This window comes from Phyllopteryx taeniolatus, chromosome 12 (genome assembly GCF_024500385.1).
Source record: "Phyllopteryx taeniolatus isolate TA_2022b chromosome 12, UOR_Ptae_1.2, whole genome shotgun sequence".
Classification (NCBI taxonomy): domain Eukaryota; kingdom Metazoa; phylum Chordata; class Actinopteri; order Syngnathiformes; family Syngnathidae; genus Phyllopteryx; species Phyllopteryx taeniolatus.
Genome location: NC_084513.1, coordinates 13,989,398 through 14,004,068, shown reverse-complemented (window position 1 = coordinate 14,004,068; position 14,671 = coordinate 13,989,398). Strand labels below are relative to the sequence as shown.

Below are 14,671 nucleotides of genomic sequence, written 5' to 3'. Positions count from 1 at the left end.
TCTCAGTTCAACAAAAGCACACTTCAAGATGCTCACATTCATTCCGGTGGCTCGTCTCTCCAAGTGCTTCAATGGTGCCCTCCAACCCATGCTCACGCACACCATTACTCCTTGGCATGGCCCACTCTCCGCTCCATGCCTTGTGTGTAACGCTAAAAATAGCGCCTCACTTAGGAGTTGCTCTCACGCCTTAAGCGTCCTCTCCTAATAGTGCACTTCCTGCTGGCACGGTCCAGAGCATCACTCACAAATGTCACGCTGCCGGTGTGTGTCACAGGACAAAATCTGTCAGGTAATCTGTTTGGTCCTCAACACCGCTGAATTCCCTGGGAGAAGCGGATGTTTTTTCATTTGTGAGGCGACTCAAGGGAGAAAAAAACACCTGTGTTGCTGAAATTGCACTCTCTCTCCGAAGTCAGCACACAGATTGAATGTATGTGACGGTAATGGACACTGACAGTGAGTTCTTTACGGGACGTTTTTTTTCAGGGTGAAGGTGACACCACATAGTCGTCCACCATTTTAGCATTCTTTTAAGTTTGTGGTCATTTTGAGTCACCATATTTTCAACTAGTGTTCCATCCCCCCATTTTTGAGGGGATGGAACAGATTAAATCGCATTTCAATTCATTTCAATGGGGAAAATCGATTTGATATACAAGAAATTTTTGTTGTTGTTTTTGTCTGATCCTACCTCATACAGTGAAGGTATTTCTGGGGATGGGGCCAGTGAGTGTACATTTGGTTGAATATTTCTCATCCAGTGACTCAGTGGTTTTGAGTAGTTTGAAGGTCAACAAAAGTGGTGCTAACAGTGAGTTGAACCCATACCAGTGAGTTACAAAGTAGACACGTGAAGTCTGCGTGCAGTCTGCTGTATTGTCACGTCCTTCCTTCCCTAACCGACGCTAATCTTTTGTCTTCTCAGTGACTTGCTGTCTTCAGATTATGTTGAGATCCACTACAAGGGGGATAAACCTGTCCTATCAAAGGTAACGGGAATGTTTGAATACTGTACTGCATGTGAGTTGTCCTGGATGGTTGAATAGAACGATGGATGAATGGTTGTGTCGAGGCAGATGAATTGTTGGAAATTAAGTGTATGGTATTAACCACTTCCAGTACAATACAGTCAATATTTATTTGTAGAGCATGTTTAAGAACAACAGGGTTGACCAAAGTATTGTACAATTCATTTAAGACACGCAGGATATAAAACAATAACATTACAGACGATAAAAACAAAACAATCTAAAACCAATAAAACAGGGAATACCATAGTAAGAAATGAAGAAATAATACCCAAAGGTGGCAAATATTTATGAATGGCTGGGGAATGCCAAGGAGAATTAGGTTTTGAGAAATGATTTAGGGGTTTAGTCTAACGTGGGGCTGGGGGCAGTTTGTTCCACATTTTGGGAGCCACTACTGAAAGGGCTAACTAACTAATTAGATCCAATACAACATTCCTCCTCTACGGAGATAATCATGCTCAGTTTTAACTGACTCAAGAGGGGTATTACGTTAACATGTTTGTTATCGTTGTGGTAGTTTGCACCGCATCATAATGATGTTTATACTCCTTGCATGTAGCTAAGTAAGGAAAGCACAAATATTAGAAACACATCAGCGCATGATGCAGTGCAGTTCTACACCACTGCAAACTAGGGTTGGTTAATTGTAGAGAACTCAAGTCACTGTACATTGTGCATGTTACAAATATACTAAGTTTGAGATTATTGTGAGAATATTACAGTCTCTGTGACAGGAGAATATTTGATAGAGCTCTAATATTGTCTCTTTTTAGATTGCGCAAGTGGTCCAAATGTTTCGGTTGATGTTGCATACACCTCTGTATACGTGTGGAAGTGAAGAAGGTAATAGGATAAGGGCCGTTTGCGGCTGCTGATTCAGGCTTCATGGGCTGTGTGTATTGTAGCTGAATCAGCAGGCTTTCGCTTCCCCCTGCAGCCTCGTGCCGGAGTTCTGCTCACGTGACGAGGGAGGGAAAGTACTCTGCAGCGTCAGTGCAGTGTTAGATGGGTAAAATGAGAGCGAACTAAAGAAAGAGAGTGCAAAAGAAAGGGAGTCCTCCACTCACCCCGTCTTGACAGCTGAGTCACAGATAGCACCGAGACCTACTTTGCAATGTATTCACGATCCCTATTAACAGCAGAGGAACCGCACCATACACAAGCATCTACGAGACAAGCTGTTATATCTTCAGAGGTTTCCAAATTACGGTATTGCAGCAAAAAAGGGACAAGCAAAATTGGAAAAACACGCATACCAGTATATATGCAGTCACAGCCTACATTTACAACCTAAATTCTAATATTTGTTCAATTAAATTGTCCTGATTTATGCCCAACAGTCTATTCTCCTCATTTTGTAGCATTTCTCTTGGCTGGACTGATTCCGGGAAGTGTACAGTATGTGGATGTTAGATTTTTTTATTGTTTTTTTTCCAATCAGATTTCAGCCTCCATGTGCTGTGATGTCAATCTAATATGCCCAAGGCCTTCAGAATCAGACGTGATGGCCAATATAACTTAAACTATATTAGCAATGGGACTATTTCTTTAACCAATCAGATTTCAAATTCATCTTCCCCCTTGATCAGTGTTGTCCCTCGATGACATCAGCATTTTTTTCTCCCTATGATTGGTTAGTCAGAACAAGACTTGTTTACAGCCAACTTAGACGAACAAAACACGTCTGTAGCAATCTGCACACATTAATACATTTAATAAACAGCATCTCTGATGAGTATGATGTGTTTTATTTAAATTTTTTTGTTTTCATCCTGTTTTGAGATAAATATTGATTCTGAGCTGCTTCAGATGCTGTACATGGAAACATTTTGTGCTTGCTTTTATATTGCCTTTTTATAATATATTGACGCTTTCTATGATTGTGACATAGGTTGGGTAAATCCCCACAAGAGTTTTAGGTACTAAACGCATGAGCTGGACTGCTTTAGTTCTGAACTACGTCTGGTGTGATGCCGCATTAGCACGGTGTCTTCCTCCCTCAGGGCGGTGAGCACTGTTACTACCACGGGCAGGTGAGAGGCAACGGTGGCTCCCGTGTGGCCTTATCTACCTGCAACGGGCTGCAGTAAGTGAACAGAATTGTGAGCTCGTCTCACACCATCTAGGGACACACAAACACATATCTCAGCTCTTTCTCTAATATTGACTCAAATATCGAGCGGCCTCTCTCCCTTTTCAGTGGGATGTTTGACGACGGAGCCTATGTGTATCTAATTGAGCCACTACAACAGACTCATTCAATCGTAAGTTCTTGGCTAAGTATGCATGTCATAATATTATTTCCTTGCTAAGTTATTGATAATGTTATTACTGCAGCATTGACCATCACAAACTGTGCAAATGCCCACTATTACAACCCCAATTCCAATGAAGTTGGGACGTTGTGTATAAATAAAAACAGAATACAATGATTTGCAAATCATGTTCAACCTATATTTAACTGAATACACGACAAAGACAAGATAGTTAATGTTCAAACTGATAAACCTTATTCTTTTTAGCAAATAGTCATTAACTTCGAATTTTATGGCTGCAACACGTTCCAAAAAAGCTGGGACAGGGTCATGTCCATCACCTTTTCTTTTAACAACATTCAATAAACGTTTGGGAACTGAGGACGCTAATTGTTGAAGCTTTGTAGGTGGAATTCTATCCCATTCTTGCTTGATGTACAGCTTCAGCTGTTCAACAGTCCGGGGTCTCCGTTGTCGTATTTTACGCTTCATAACGCGCCACACATTTTCAATGGGAGACAGGTCTTGACTGCAGGCAGGCCAGTCTAGCACCTGCACTCTTTTACTACGAAGCCACGCTGTTGTAACACGTGCAGAATGTGATATGGCATTGTCTTGCTTAAATAAGCAGGGGCGTCTATGATAAAGGCGTTGCTTGGATGGCAGCATATGTTTCACCAAAACCTGTATGTACCTTTCAGCATTAATGGTGCCTTCACAGATGTGTAAGTTACCCATGCCATTCGCACTAACACAGCCCCATACCATCACAGATGCTGGCTTTTGAACTTTGCGTCCATAACAGTCCGGATGGTTCTTTTCCTCTTTGGCCCGGGAGGACACGACGTCCACAATTTCCAAAAACAATTTGAAATGTGGACTCGTCGGACCACAGAACACTTTTCCACTTTGTATCAGTCCATCTTAGATGAGCTCGGGCCCAAAGAAGACGGCGGCGTATCTGGGTGTTGTTGATAAATGGCTTTTGCTTTGCATAGAACAGTTTCAAGTTGCACTTACGGATATAGCGCTGAACTGTATTAACTGACATTGGTTTTCTGAAGTGTTCCTGACCCCATGTGCTGATATCCTTTACACATTGATGTCGGTTTTTGATGCAGTGCCGCCTGAGGGATCGAAGGTCACGGGAATTCAATGTTGGTTTTCGGCCTCGCCGCTTACATGCAGTGATTTCTCCAGATTCTCTGACGCTTTTGATGATGATATGGACCGTAGATGATGAAATCCCTAAATTCCTTGCAATTGTACGTTGAGGAACATTGTCCTGAAACTGTTCGACTATTTTCTCACGCACTTGTTCACAAAGAGGTGAACCTCGCCCCATCTTTGCTTGTGAATGACTGAGCAATTCAGGGAAGCTGCTTTTACACCCAATCATGGCACCCTACTGTTCCCAATTAGCCTGGCCACCTGTGGGATGTTCCAAACAGGTGTTTGATGAGCATTCCTCAACTTCATTAGTCTTTTTTGCCACTTGTCCCAGCTTTTTTGGAACGTGTTGCAGCCATAAAATTCGAAGTTAATGATTATTTGCTAAAAACAACAAAGTTTATCAGTTTGAACATTAAATATCTTGTCTTTGTAGTGTATTCAATTAAATATAGGTTGAAAATTATTTGCAAATCATTGTATTCTGTTTTTATGTTTCACACTACGTCCCGACTTCATTGGAATTGGGGTTGTATATTTGTTGTTTTAGTAATACAACAGTACTCGAATGCCACATAGTAGCGCACAGACCTCAACCAAGGCCAAATTACAAGAAAGTCACTGTAGACTTTTTTCAATTTTGTTTCAGGTATCGTTCAGACAGACGTGAGGTCATTAGCTTTTGACAGCCTAGGTTTTGCAGTTTGTATAAGCATATTATTCCCATGGACTGCCGATTGCCATTGGAACAGCGTTTTAAAATTGCTACCTGGTGCCATTGGAACAGCGTTTTAAAATTGCTACCTGGCAAGACATTTTTCTGTCCCCGACTGCAGTTGATCACCAGCTTGAGAAGCTTTATGCCAGTCACACTGTTGCAACCCGTAGTACAATTTACACTATCCAGTTAGCCATGGCAACAGTGAGACTGAGACAAGCCTGGAGCATGCCACGTCATCGTAGGTGGCCCCTCCAAGCTTTATCCAGAGAAGGTTTTTACTTGCGTCATTACAACATCATATTTCGGCTGTTTTGTTTCGGCAACATAAGTCTTTTGGCCAAAAACGAAATTGCACTTTTGATCCATTTTCATCCGAAAATATTTGGTGGCCGAAAATTTGGTGCATCACAACTATCGGCATCTTTCACCTAATCCTCCCCATATTTTAACGTGTTCTTCCTTGACCCATGCACTGGCCCTCTGTGGAAATCAGTTTTATATTTTTCGTAAAATCCTGCTAAATTGTATTATTCCTGCTATTTACTGTCTGTCTAAATGACTGCTGTGAAAAACAGAATCAAAGAACAATGCTAGTGGTGGCCCAAGGCTTTTGTATAATACTGCCTCTTCGCTACACTTTATAGTTAGTAATCACAATTGTTTTCGACTTCCTGATTTCATCATGTGCAAAATATCTGCTTTGTTGTCAGACGTTATATCAGATCAATACCACTCTCTCTCATAACCTATTTTACTTAACTTATCTTTGAGTGCTAAGTGAAGGAACCCGTTAATGTACTATGTTTGTCTAAGGATCGAAAAATGGATGTCAGCAATACCTTTCAAGCCAATCAGTAACATGTTTGACAGTTTCCTGGCACGGGGTCAGTGGCCTCCCCCTCTCTGACGTCACTTGACTAACGAACATTTTTGGGATGCTTAAAAATTTGAATTTGAGGGTAGGAAAGGGTAGAGAGAAGAAGGGATGGAATGTTGAGGTTGAGGAATGGAAGGCAATGAATCATTGGAGTGTGGGGCCATCTCCCTGAACCCCCGCTTCCTGTGATAAAAAAGAGGAAGCAGGAAGGAAAAAGGATGGCGATCTGGGAGAACTGAGGGGAGCCAAGGAGATAAAGTACACTCACCTTTATAGGTGGACGTCACAGTATCAGACAATGATTTTATCCCTCATTATTATAATTTAAATCTTTTAAAACCAGTGGATGCTTTGCCGGGCTGCCTATATTGTAAATTAAACAAAGAAAAAGTTCATAATTTGTAAAGCATTTGAAGTTGAATTCTGACTTGTACTACATCACAGGTGTTGGACTTTAGAAGTTGTAATAGTCTCTTCTCACTGAATCTTTTGGCTTTGAGGAAAATAAGCTGTGTCTGGAAAACCTGTCATTGAGTACATAACCGAGACCTTAGCATTTCTCCCCTAAATGAACTGCAGACACAGTTAAGCTGTCAAGCAAACATGTCTGCTCTGAAATGGGTCTAATTGAAGCTTGCTGTCAATTGTACAGTATTATACTAGTTTAAATGTAGCTTTATATTGCATGAGAAATTCCAAGGTTGTGCTACTCCATACACACGATTTGTTGTTACATCATGAAGTACACTCCTTCCCCAGCGGCTGTTGAAACCTTTAACAGCTGATTGTGCTGTCACCTCTCAGGACACAGCTGGAAGGCCTCACCAGCTCAGAAGAACCGCCTCGCTCCAGTGGAAAAATGAGTCACAGCAACTGGGTAAGGATTTACAACACTGTGAAACATCCTCTTCGAAAACATCGAAGGGCCTCCACCCCATACTGTCACGCATTTTTTCACCATATTATAAAGCTACATTATACCATACATACAACTGTGGCCACTAGTAGGCTACGAGGAAACTACCAGTGTCCAAACTGGTAAATACAAAAATAGGCACATTGTTAAAAGAACACTGTACCCCTATGATGGCAGCACAGTGGTCTAGCGCTTAGCATAGCTGCCTCACAGTCGAGAGGTTCCAGGTTTGAACCAGGCACTCGTTGGTTTTCTGCGGATACACTGTCTTCCTCCCACATTCTAAAATTTCAAAGGTTAATTTAAGACTCAAAATTGTTCAAAGGTGTGAGTGTGAATGTTTTTTTGTTTATATGTGCCCTGCGATTGGCTTGCAACCATATCAGGGTGTAACCCGCCTCTCACCCAAAGTCAGACGCTTATGAGGTCAAGTGTTAGAGAAAATGGATTTTTGGATTTTTTGTATTTCATTATATTGTGCAAGTGTACCTAATGTTGCGGCCATACATGCCTGCAGTGTGTGTTGATGCACACATTTCTGTGTTGTTTACACTGATAGTGGAGGAGGAGAGGCTCCTTTGGGAGCTAGAGGACTTGTCCTGGCTGAAGCGCCGGAAAAAGCGAGCCGTGAGTGTCTGATCTCATCTCTCTGAAGAGACACCACAAACTTCCCTTCACCCGCCCGTAAATTATGTAACAATGTCAAGTGTTTGCATACTTTTACCTGGACTCCAAAGCATATCACATCAGGGCTCTGCAGTTGGGGGGAAAACACAGTTTAGTACTAGTCGGTCACCATTGATTATCTGCTGCTTTTATGTGACAGGTATCTGTATTTGAGGAGATGAAATACTTGGAGGTCATGATTGTCAGTGACCACAACATGGTAAGTATATGCACTGTTAATGTATTAGGCACTTATATTACATACTGAAATATACTTCTTATTCCTCTTCCTATGTCTATGCAGTACAAACGACACAAAACCAAGCAGCATACCAGGCATTTTGCCAAGTCAGTGGTGAATCTTGTGGATGGTGTGAGTAAGCTCTTCCCTTTGACCAGAGTTGTTTTTCAGGGGATGTTTGTCACCAAGTCAGTTGGACAGACACTTTAGGTCCAGACTGACTCACTCAGTAACACTAAAACACTAAGGTGGTGCTACTGGCTTTGGTGAGCTTTTCCCCACAGTGCTGCCATAGGTATGATTCTTGTTGAAGAATATACCATCAGTTCTAAAATGGTCCCTCATACAGATCTTGGGTGTAAGCATTTTAACATGCAGGTGTTTGGTGTGGCTTTGCGTGCTCGTCTGGTTTATGTTTCCACCATGTGGTTCGAAGGCCACTTGCAACGTCAGAAAAACGTAACATTGTAAATAAACCGCAACAGTTCTGTTTTTTTTTGTTGTTGTTTTTTTCCAATTCAAATGTGAAATGTGGCTGTTTAAATGAGTGTTTCCCAACCTTTATTAAGCCAAAGCACACACTTTACAGAAGAAAAATGTTATGGCACCCCACCCCAATTTTTTTTTTACAAATTTAATCTAATGTAATAATCTTGTTACCTTCTGACATCTAGTGGAAGAGCATTTAATTGTTCTGCCTGTCACTATACGTCATTGGCACAGATAGATGAACAAAGATGCATTATTTCTAGTAAATAAATAATAATTTTCAGACCAGTGAAGTGAAATTGGATAACTTCCCCCAGCACACCTGAAGATCTCTCACGGTACACTAATGCAGTGATTCTCAACATGGGTGCCATCAATGATGCTGCAGGAAATGATCCAATTTCACTTAATTTGTCTGAATTTCATTTTATTAATTACAACTATATCTTTGTTCTTCTCTCTAAGCCGGTGACGTATAGTGACAACAATTGAACAATTAAATGCTCTTCCATTTGATGGCAGAAGGTACAATAAACCTGCTGCCATTCATATAATAGAATAATAGCTTTGTGTTCCATTAAACAGGCCCAGAATTCACACTGACTAAGTCAGTTTGTGAATAAATTGAGATGAGATCATCTTTATTTCACTATTAATACTTTTTGAGACATTTTTATTTTTCGAATATAAAATGGGCACCTTGGCTCAATAAAGGTTGGGAAACATTTCACTTATGTGCCACCGCACAGTGATTGGGAATCACTGCTTTAAATCAATAGGACAAGTCTATTTTAAGAAAAGGCATCTTGTGTCTTAATCCCACTCCATTCCGATTGTTGCACAGAAATGATAATTCTCTCTTGACTGATCAACAGACAGTGTTTCCATTCTTTAAAGTACCGCACCACTGTGGTGGATGTGAATCTGATATTCTGGTACCTTTTCCACTTCTATGACAATGGAAATGCAGGTAAAGAAGTCATTGAGTGGAAACAGCAATTCCTACAATTATTGCCAAAGGTTTGTGACCATAATGTGACTGGTTATTTGCACGTGTTGACACAGCAACAGTGTTACAAAGCCTGAAAATGCAAATATTTGCAAACAGGTCTGAAAGTGGAAAATGGCAGCATTTCCATAAAAACACTAAAACCAGTAGTGTGAAAACAGAATAAAGTGTTCAGTCTGGGCGTGCCTACGTCGCATCAGGGCAGTAATGGCGGAACACAATGTTGTTGTAGAATGTGCGAGAGAGAGAGAGAGAGATATATATATATATATATATATATATATATATATATATATATATATATATATATATATATATATATATATATATATATATATATATATATATAACAGTTCCCCTGCAATGTTCGCATTACTAGTGGATTCACAAGACCTGACAAAGCTTTCGTTCACATATCAAATATTAGCAATGAAGTAAAAATATGGCTTGCATACATTTTTTATTTTTTTTTTTTGTCAAAGTGACATCCCAACTGCAGGCCTGGAATGCATATTACACATATGTTGCAGATAAACAGTGAACACTGACAAAAATGAAATATGCACGTGAAACCTTTCACAACTAATGGTTATCCTAGTATAAATAGAAACTGAACCTGCTTGGAAATTTGTGACCCCAGCAAATTAATATTAATTAAGTCTGTCAGAAGTGTTGATTGTTAGTAAATTATTCCTTTCATTTGCAGTTGGCACTCCCAACCTTTTAAAGATGTAGTGCCACCTCTTGGTTTGAATTGTGAACTATTGTGTGAAGCAAGTTCACTGTACTATGTACCTACTGCACCATTTTTCTCCTGGTCCTTATTACTGAGTAGAATATTCCCTACGACTAGAAAAATGGATTAACATGAGGTCACATGCATATATTTAACTTTGGCAATACTCATTGCTATAATCCTTACATGTGCGACATGCCTATTTTCTGTTCCGCTTGAGCTGGAAGCCTATCCCAGCTGACTTTTAGTGAGAAGGAGGGTACACCCTGGACTAGTCATCAACCAATCGCAGGGCACATATAGATAGACAAGTAACTATTCACACTCAGTACCCGGAGAAAACCTGCACTAGGACGGGGAGAACATGCAAACTTACTTTACACTGGAAAGACCGGAGATTTGAAGCGAAACTGTGAGGCAGACGTTCTAACCATTAAGTCACTGTGCTGCTGCACTGTTAGCATTCTATGCTAAATGTGCATTTGTATGTGTCATACTGCACTGAGCCTCAGTCAGCCTCAGCACAAACTGAGTGTTTCATGTGGAGTAAAAAGTATTTTACTGGCACCCTACTCCCATAGGGGTTGCAAGACACTAATGTGGTGAAAATTGATTCAACATCGACTATTCGCTGATAATGTGCTTTATATTTTTTCAGTACTGTTAAAACATTGACATACACTGAATTTACATAGAACATACCCGTTAGAACACAAGAGCATGGGCGTGGACTGGGTGAAGGCTAGCTCGCTATTGCGTGATGTTATTTCCATCTTTCCACTGTGTGCTTGTTACTGGGACAGCCAGGTAACATTTGCACAATTTGACACCTGCCCTAATTCTGGGCCCACTATTGCAGTGGATTCTGTATGGTGGGAATTTGCGGAGTTTGCAAATAATCATGGACCTCAATGGAATAATTCCCCGCTCTCCTTCCACTTTATTAGTGCTGGCTGAAAATGTGTTGAGAATCCTACTAGAGCCTGGCTTTTCCCCCCTTAACTGGTTCTCCTTCACTTACAAAAGTTGAGTATTCAGAAATAGAAGACAATTTCAATCAATTAAGGTCATTTAACGCATACATCTGTTGCTACACTGCTTCCTCCTCAAAGCCAAAAACGTGATTAGCGACTAGTAGACGTCACGCTCTAAATATCATTGTGGAGTAGTAAAGTAAAAAAGTCAACTGTCTGTACAACCCCTAACTCGCAGTGTGTTATTTTGTCTGCCCACATAAGACAATCCAGACTGCACTGTGCATTGACCTATGCCCGTGCTGTTGCCTCTGTCTGTCCTCTATTTCCTGACCACATCAACGGCAGCTCTTCAAAGACCAGCTGCGAACCCGTGTGGTGCTGGTTGCTTTAGAGATCTGGACAGACAAAGATCAGATTCCGGTCAGCGTGAGGCCGCTGGAAATGCTGCGCGATTTCTCCAAGTATCGCCAGCAGAGCATCAAGCACCACGCAGACGCTGTGCACCTCTTCTCGTAAGCTCCGGAAATCACCTTTTGATGCTATGTGATGCCTCCCTTTGATGTCTTACTGGAATTTTTTTTATTTTACAGAAATGTGACCTTTCACTACCGCAGAAGCAGCGCAGCCTACTTCGCGGGCATGTGTTCCGAGAGCCGGGGGGTTGGCGTCAATGAGGTCAGATTCACTGCATACTAATGTCCTCTGTCGCGCAGTTCATGGATCACACGTCAGTAGATGTGACTGACCCAATGCTGCTCTCACAGTATGGCAGCACCTGGTCCATGGCGGGCTCTTTATCTCAGAGCCTGGCTCAGAATTTGGCCATCCAGTGGGACCCTGCATCCAAGAGAAGTATACATTTTGGTTGTCATGTTTCTTACATGAGCCAGAGAGGCTGGCTAGAATGGTTACCAAGATTGTAAGACAAAATATTGGAAAGCCAGTGGTTGGCCTGGTCTCGTTGGTAAACTGAGGTTTGAGAAATGGAGGTTTGAGGTTTTCTGATAGCCACCTCTAAAAACTGCACTTCTTGTGTTGTTGCTTCCAGTAAAGAGGTTTGTGGTGTAACCAGAGTAATCTGGGGCTATCATCGTTGTCGAAAATCAATTTTTAGTGTTTTAACCGCTAGCAGTTACTCAGTAGATATATTAAAAGCTCCGTTTTTGTTTGTTTGCAAGTGACCTGCTCAGTTTCACAAGGCCTGGACATCTCCGTACTATATAAGTCATCTCCTAAAAGTTGGTGGAATATGTGACCATAAGAGTGCTTGTAAATGGCATCTGTTGCTAGACATTACACAAACTGCTGACCTACACTGCGGCTAGCTCAGAAATGGTATACAAATCAAATACAGTATTTTGTTTCATTCTTACCCAAATTATGAGATTACTGGCCACATCATCTCGCACACCTACAACACATAATGTTATTTAATCCCAAATTTGTTAGCTGTCCCTTGTAGCTAATCAAAACATTAGGGACATCTCCTAGTATACTGTAATGCAGTAAGATAAACTACAACCACAATAATAAACATTGCAAATGCAGAATTTCTGATGCAGCTTTTGTATTGGGTCTTGTTAAATTGTGCAGGATGTAACTACTGAATGTAAATCATGATGATGACTTTAATTCTCCTCTAAGCATAATTTTTAACTAACGTTGTTTTTTTTCCCATTCCTATTAAAGTCTAACAGTGCATGATATGTTACTGTGAATCATTGTACTTTTACAACTGGTATTTAAAAAAAAAGTAAACAAAGAAAGTCTTACAATATTTCAGTACTGTCTCTGTGCCCTTTTCTGTGGTCTCTGATTTGCAGAGGAATGCGGTTGCACTGACTCATGGACTGGCTGCATAATGGAGGACACTGGGTAATGTCCAGCATTAATCCTGTATTAGCTGTGTCCCATCTATAGGGTTGTAATGTTGCAGCAAGTTGGAAAGGGTCCTTGGGACTTTGGGAATGTATGATAATGTTGTTGTAAGTACAAAATAAATACCCCGATAAATTAACCAATCAAATAATAATGACACCAAAAAGCAATACTAAGTCATATATTGGGGAAGAAAAATGTACAATTGAATATTTCTCTTCACATGGTATATTATATTACAACTCTTTTCAACCCTAGTCCCATATTTAAATTTTTGTTACTTATGCCATTGTGTTTGTGTCAAATAATACCGTGATGCTTACCACCTAATATGCCATCCCATTAAATTATTAATGCAGGGTCGCCAACCTTTTTGATGCTGAAAGCTACTCCTTGGATACTGATTAATGGGAAGGGTTTGCATTTTGATACACTTTTCTGAAATAAAACAAATACTCAAATTACCCTTTGAGTATGTGCTATTATTAGTAATGATTGATATTCATCTAAGTGAGCATGTGAATTATTTTTCACTGTAATTCTCAACAATTATGTAATCAGTTAGGAAACAAATATCAATATACAACACTTCTATAAATCTCTGCGGTGTGGTTACATTTTCAAACGATCACTTCCACAACATTCCTTTGACATCACAATATCCCATCACTGGTGAGCTATTTTTAGAACAGGCCCAAGGGCTGCTCATGTGGTCCTTGGGGGCTACTTGGTGCCCATCACTGCCATGTTGGTGACCCCAGCTCATGTACAGTATATTGTGATTGAGTGTTGTCTGACATGTCTTGGCAATGTTTACATGCTCAAAATGCCTTGAGTTACTGTCATTCCATTTGAAAATCAGGTGACACACACACAAATGCACATACATACAAACACACACACACAGCAGTGGAGCAATCTTTCCATGGTTATTGCGTAGTTATTTTCGATGTACTTGACAGATGTTTCCACCCTCCACTCCACAGTGTCCAACACCCGCGGAGATTCTCCAAATGCAGCGTCTCAGACTACAAGGACTTCCTCTTGAAAGGTGGAGGCTCGTGCCTGTTTAACAGGCCGACAAAGGTTTGATGCTCACCACCCCGCACAGCAGTGAACACATAAAAAAAATCATTAGACGTCGCTCACACGTATGAAGCGAACCGTTTCGTACCCACTTTGACGTATTTTGGCAGCTGCTCGAGGCCACCGAGTGTGGGAATGGATTTGTAGAAGTGGGAGAGGAATGCGACTGCGGCGCGAGAGCTGTGAGTTTTTTATTTATTTATTTATTTATTTATTCAGGATGTTACATGTATTTGCAGTCGATGTGTGTGTTGAGATGGCTGCAGCTCCGTTTCTATTTTCAGGAGTGCTATAAGGGGTGTTGCAAAAAGTGTTCGCTGGCCAACGGGGCGCACTGCAGCGACGGCCCCTGCTGCAATACCACGTGCCTGGTAACAGCTTGAACGGATTCACTGTATTTACATGAAGAAAATAGCCATATGTATTGATGCTTTATAAATGTTAATAGTAATACACTTTCTTTTCACTTGTTTTCTTGCCAGTTCCTCCCACGAGGTTACAGTTGCCGCTATGCTGTGAATGACTGCGATATCTCAGAGACATGCTCTGGGGACTCTGGACAGGTGTTCTTGTATAGCACTATTACACAGTCAATCTGTTGTGTGTCCACTGAACT

The 14,671-nt window shown here is 40.9% G+C and overlaps 1 protein-coding gene across 12 annotated transcripts in view; it reads left to right on the top strand.

The window, feature by feature from the left end:
• Positions 1 to 14,671, top strand: part of LOC133486330 (disintegrin and metalloproteinase domain-containing protein 23) — a 56,770-nt gene that overhangs the window by 25,776 nt on the left and 16,323 nt on the right. For all 12 annotated transcript variants that reach the window (XR_009790993.1, XR_009790995.1, XR_009790992.1 and 9 more), the window contains 15 exons: positions 929 to 992; positions 3,038 to 3,120; positions 3,235 to 3,298; positions 6,862 to 6,934; positions 7,533 to 7,600; positions 7,800 to 7,859; positions 7,944 to 8,012; positions 11,437 to 11,603; positions 11,682 to 11,766; positions 11,856 to 11,943; positions 12,915 to 12,966; positions 13,956 to 14,055; positions 14,166 to 14,237; positions 14,340 to 14,426; positions 14,538 to 14,618. Coding sequence is in view for 8 of the 12 variants with exons in the window: in XM_061791277.1 (XP_061647261.1) it covers positions 929 to 992; positions 3,038 to 3,120; positions 3,235 to 3,298; positions 6,862 to 6,934; positions 7,533 to 7,600; positions 7,800 to 7,859; positions 7,944 to 8,012; positions 11,437 to 11,603; positions 11,682 to 11,766; positions 11,856 to 11,943; positions 12,915 to 12,966; positions 13,956 to 14,055; positions 14,166 to 14,237; positions 14,340 to 14,426; positions 14,538 to 14,618 (1,213 nt within the window). In the remaining 4 variants the exon portion in view is untranslated. The remainder of the gene's footprint in view (positions 1 to 928; positions 993 to 3,037; positions 3,121 to 3,234; positions 3,299 to 6,861; positions 6,935 to 7,532; positions 7,601 to 7,799; positions 7,860 to 7,943; positions 8,013 to 11,436; positions 11,604 to 11,681; positions 11,767 to 11,855; positions 11,944 to 12,914; positions 12,967 to 13,955; positions 14,056 to 14,165; positions 14,238 to 14,339; positions 14,427 to 14,537; positions 14,619 to 14,671) is intronic.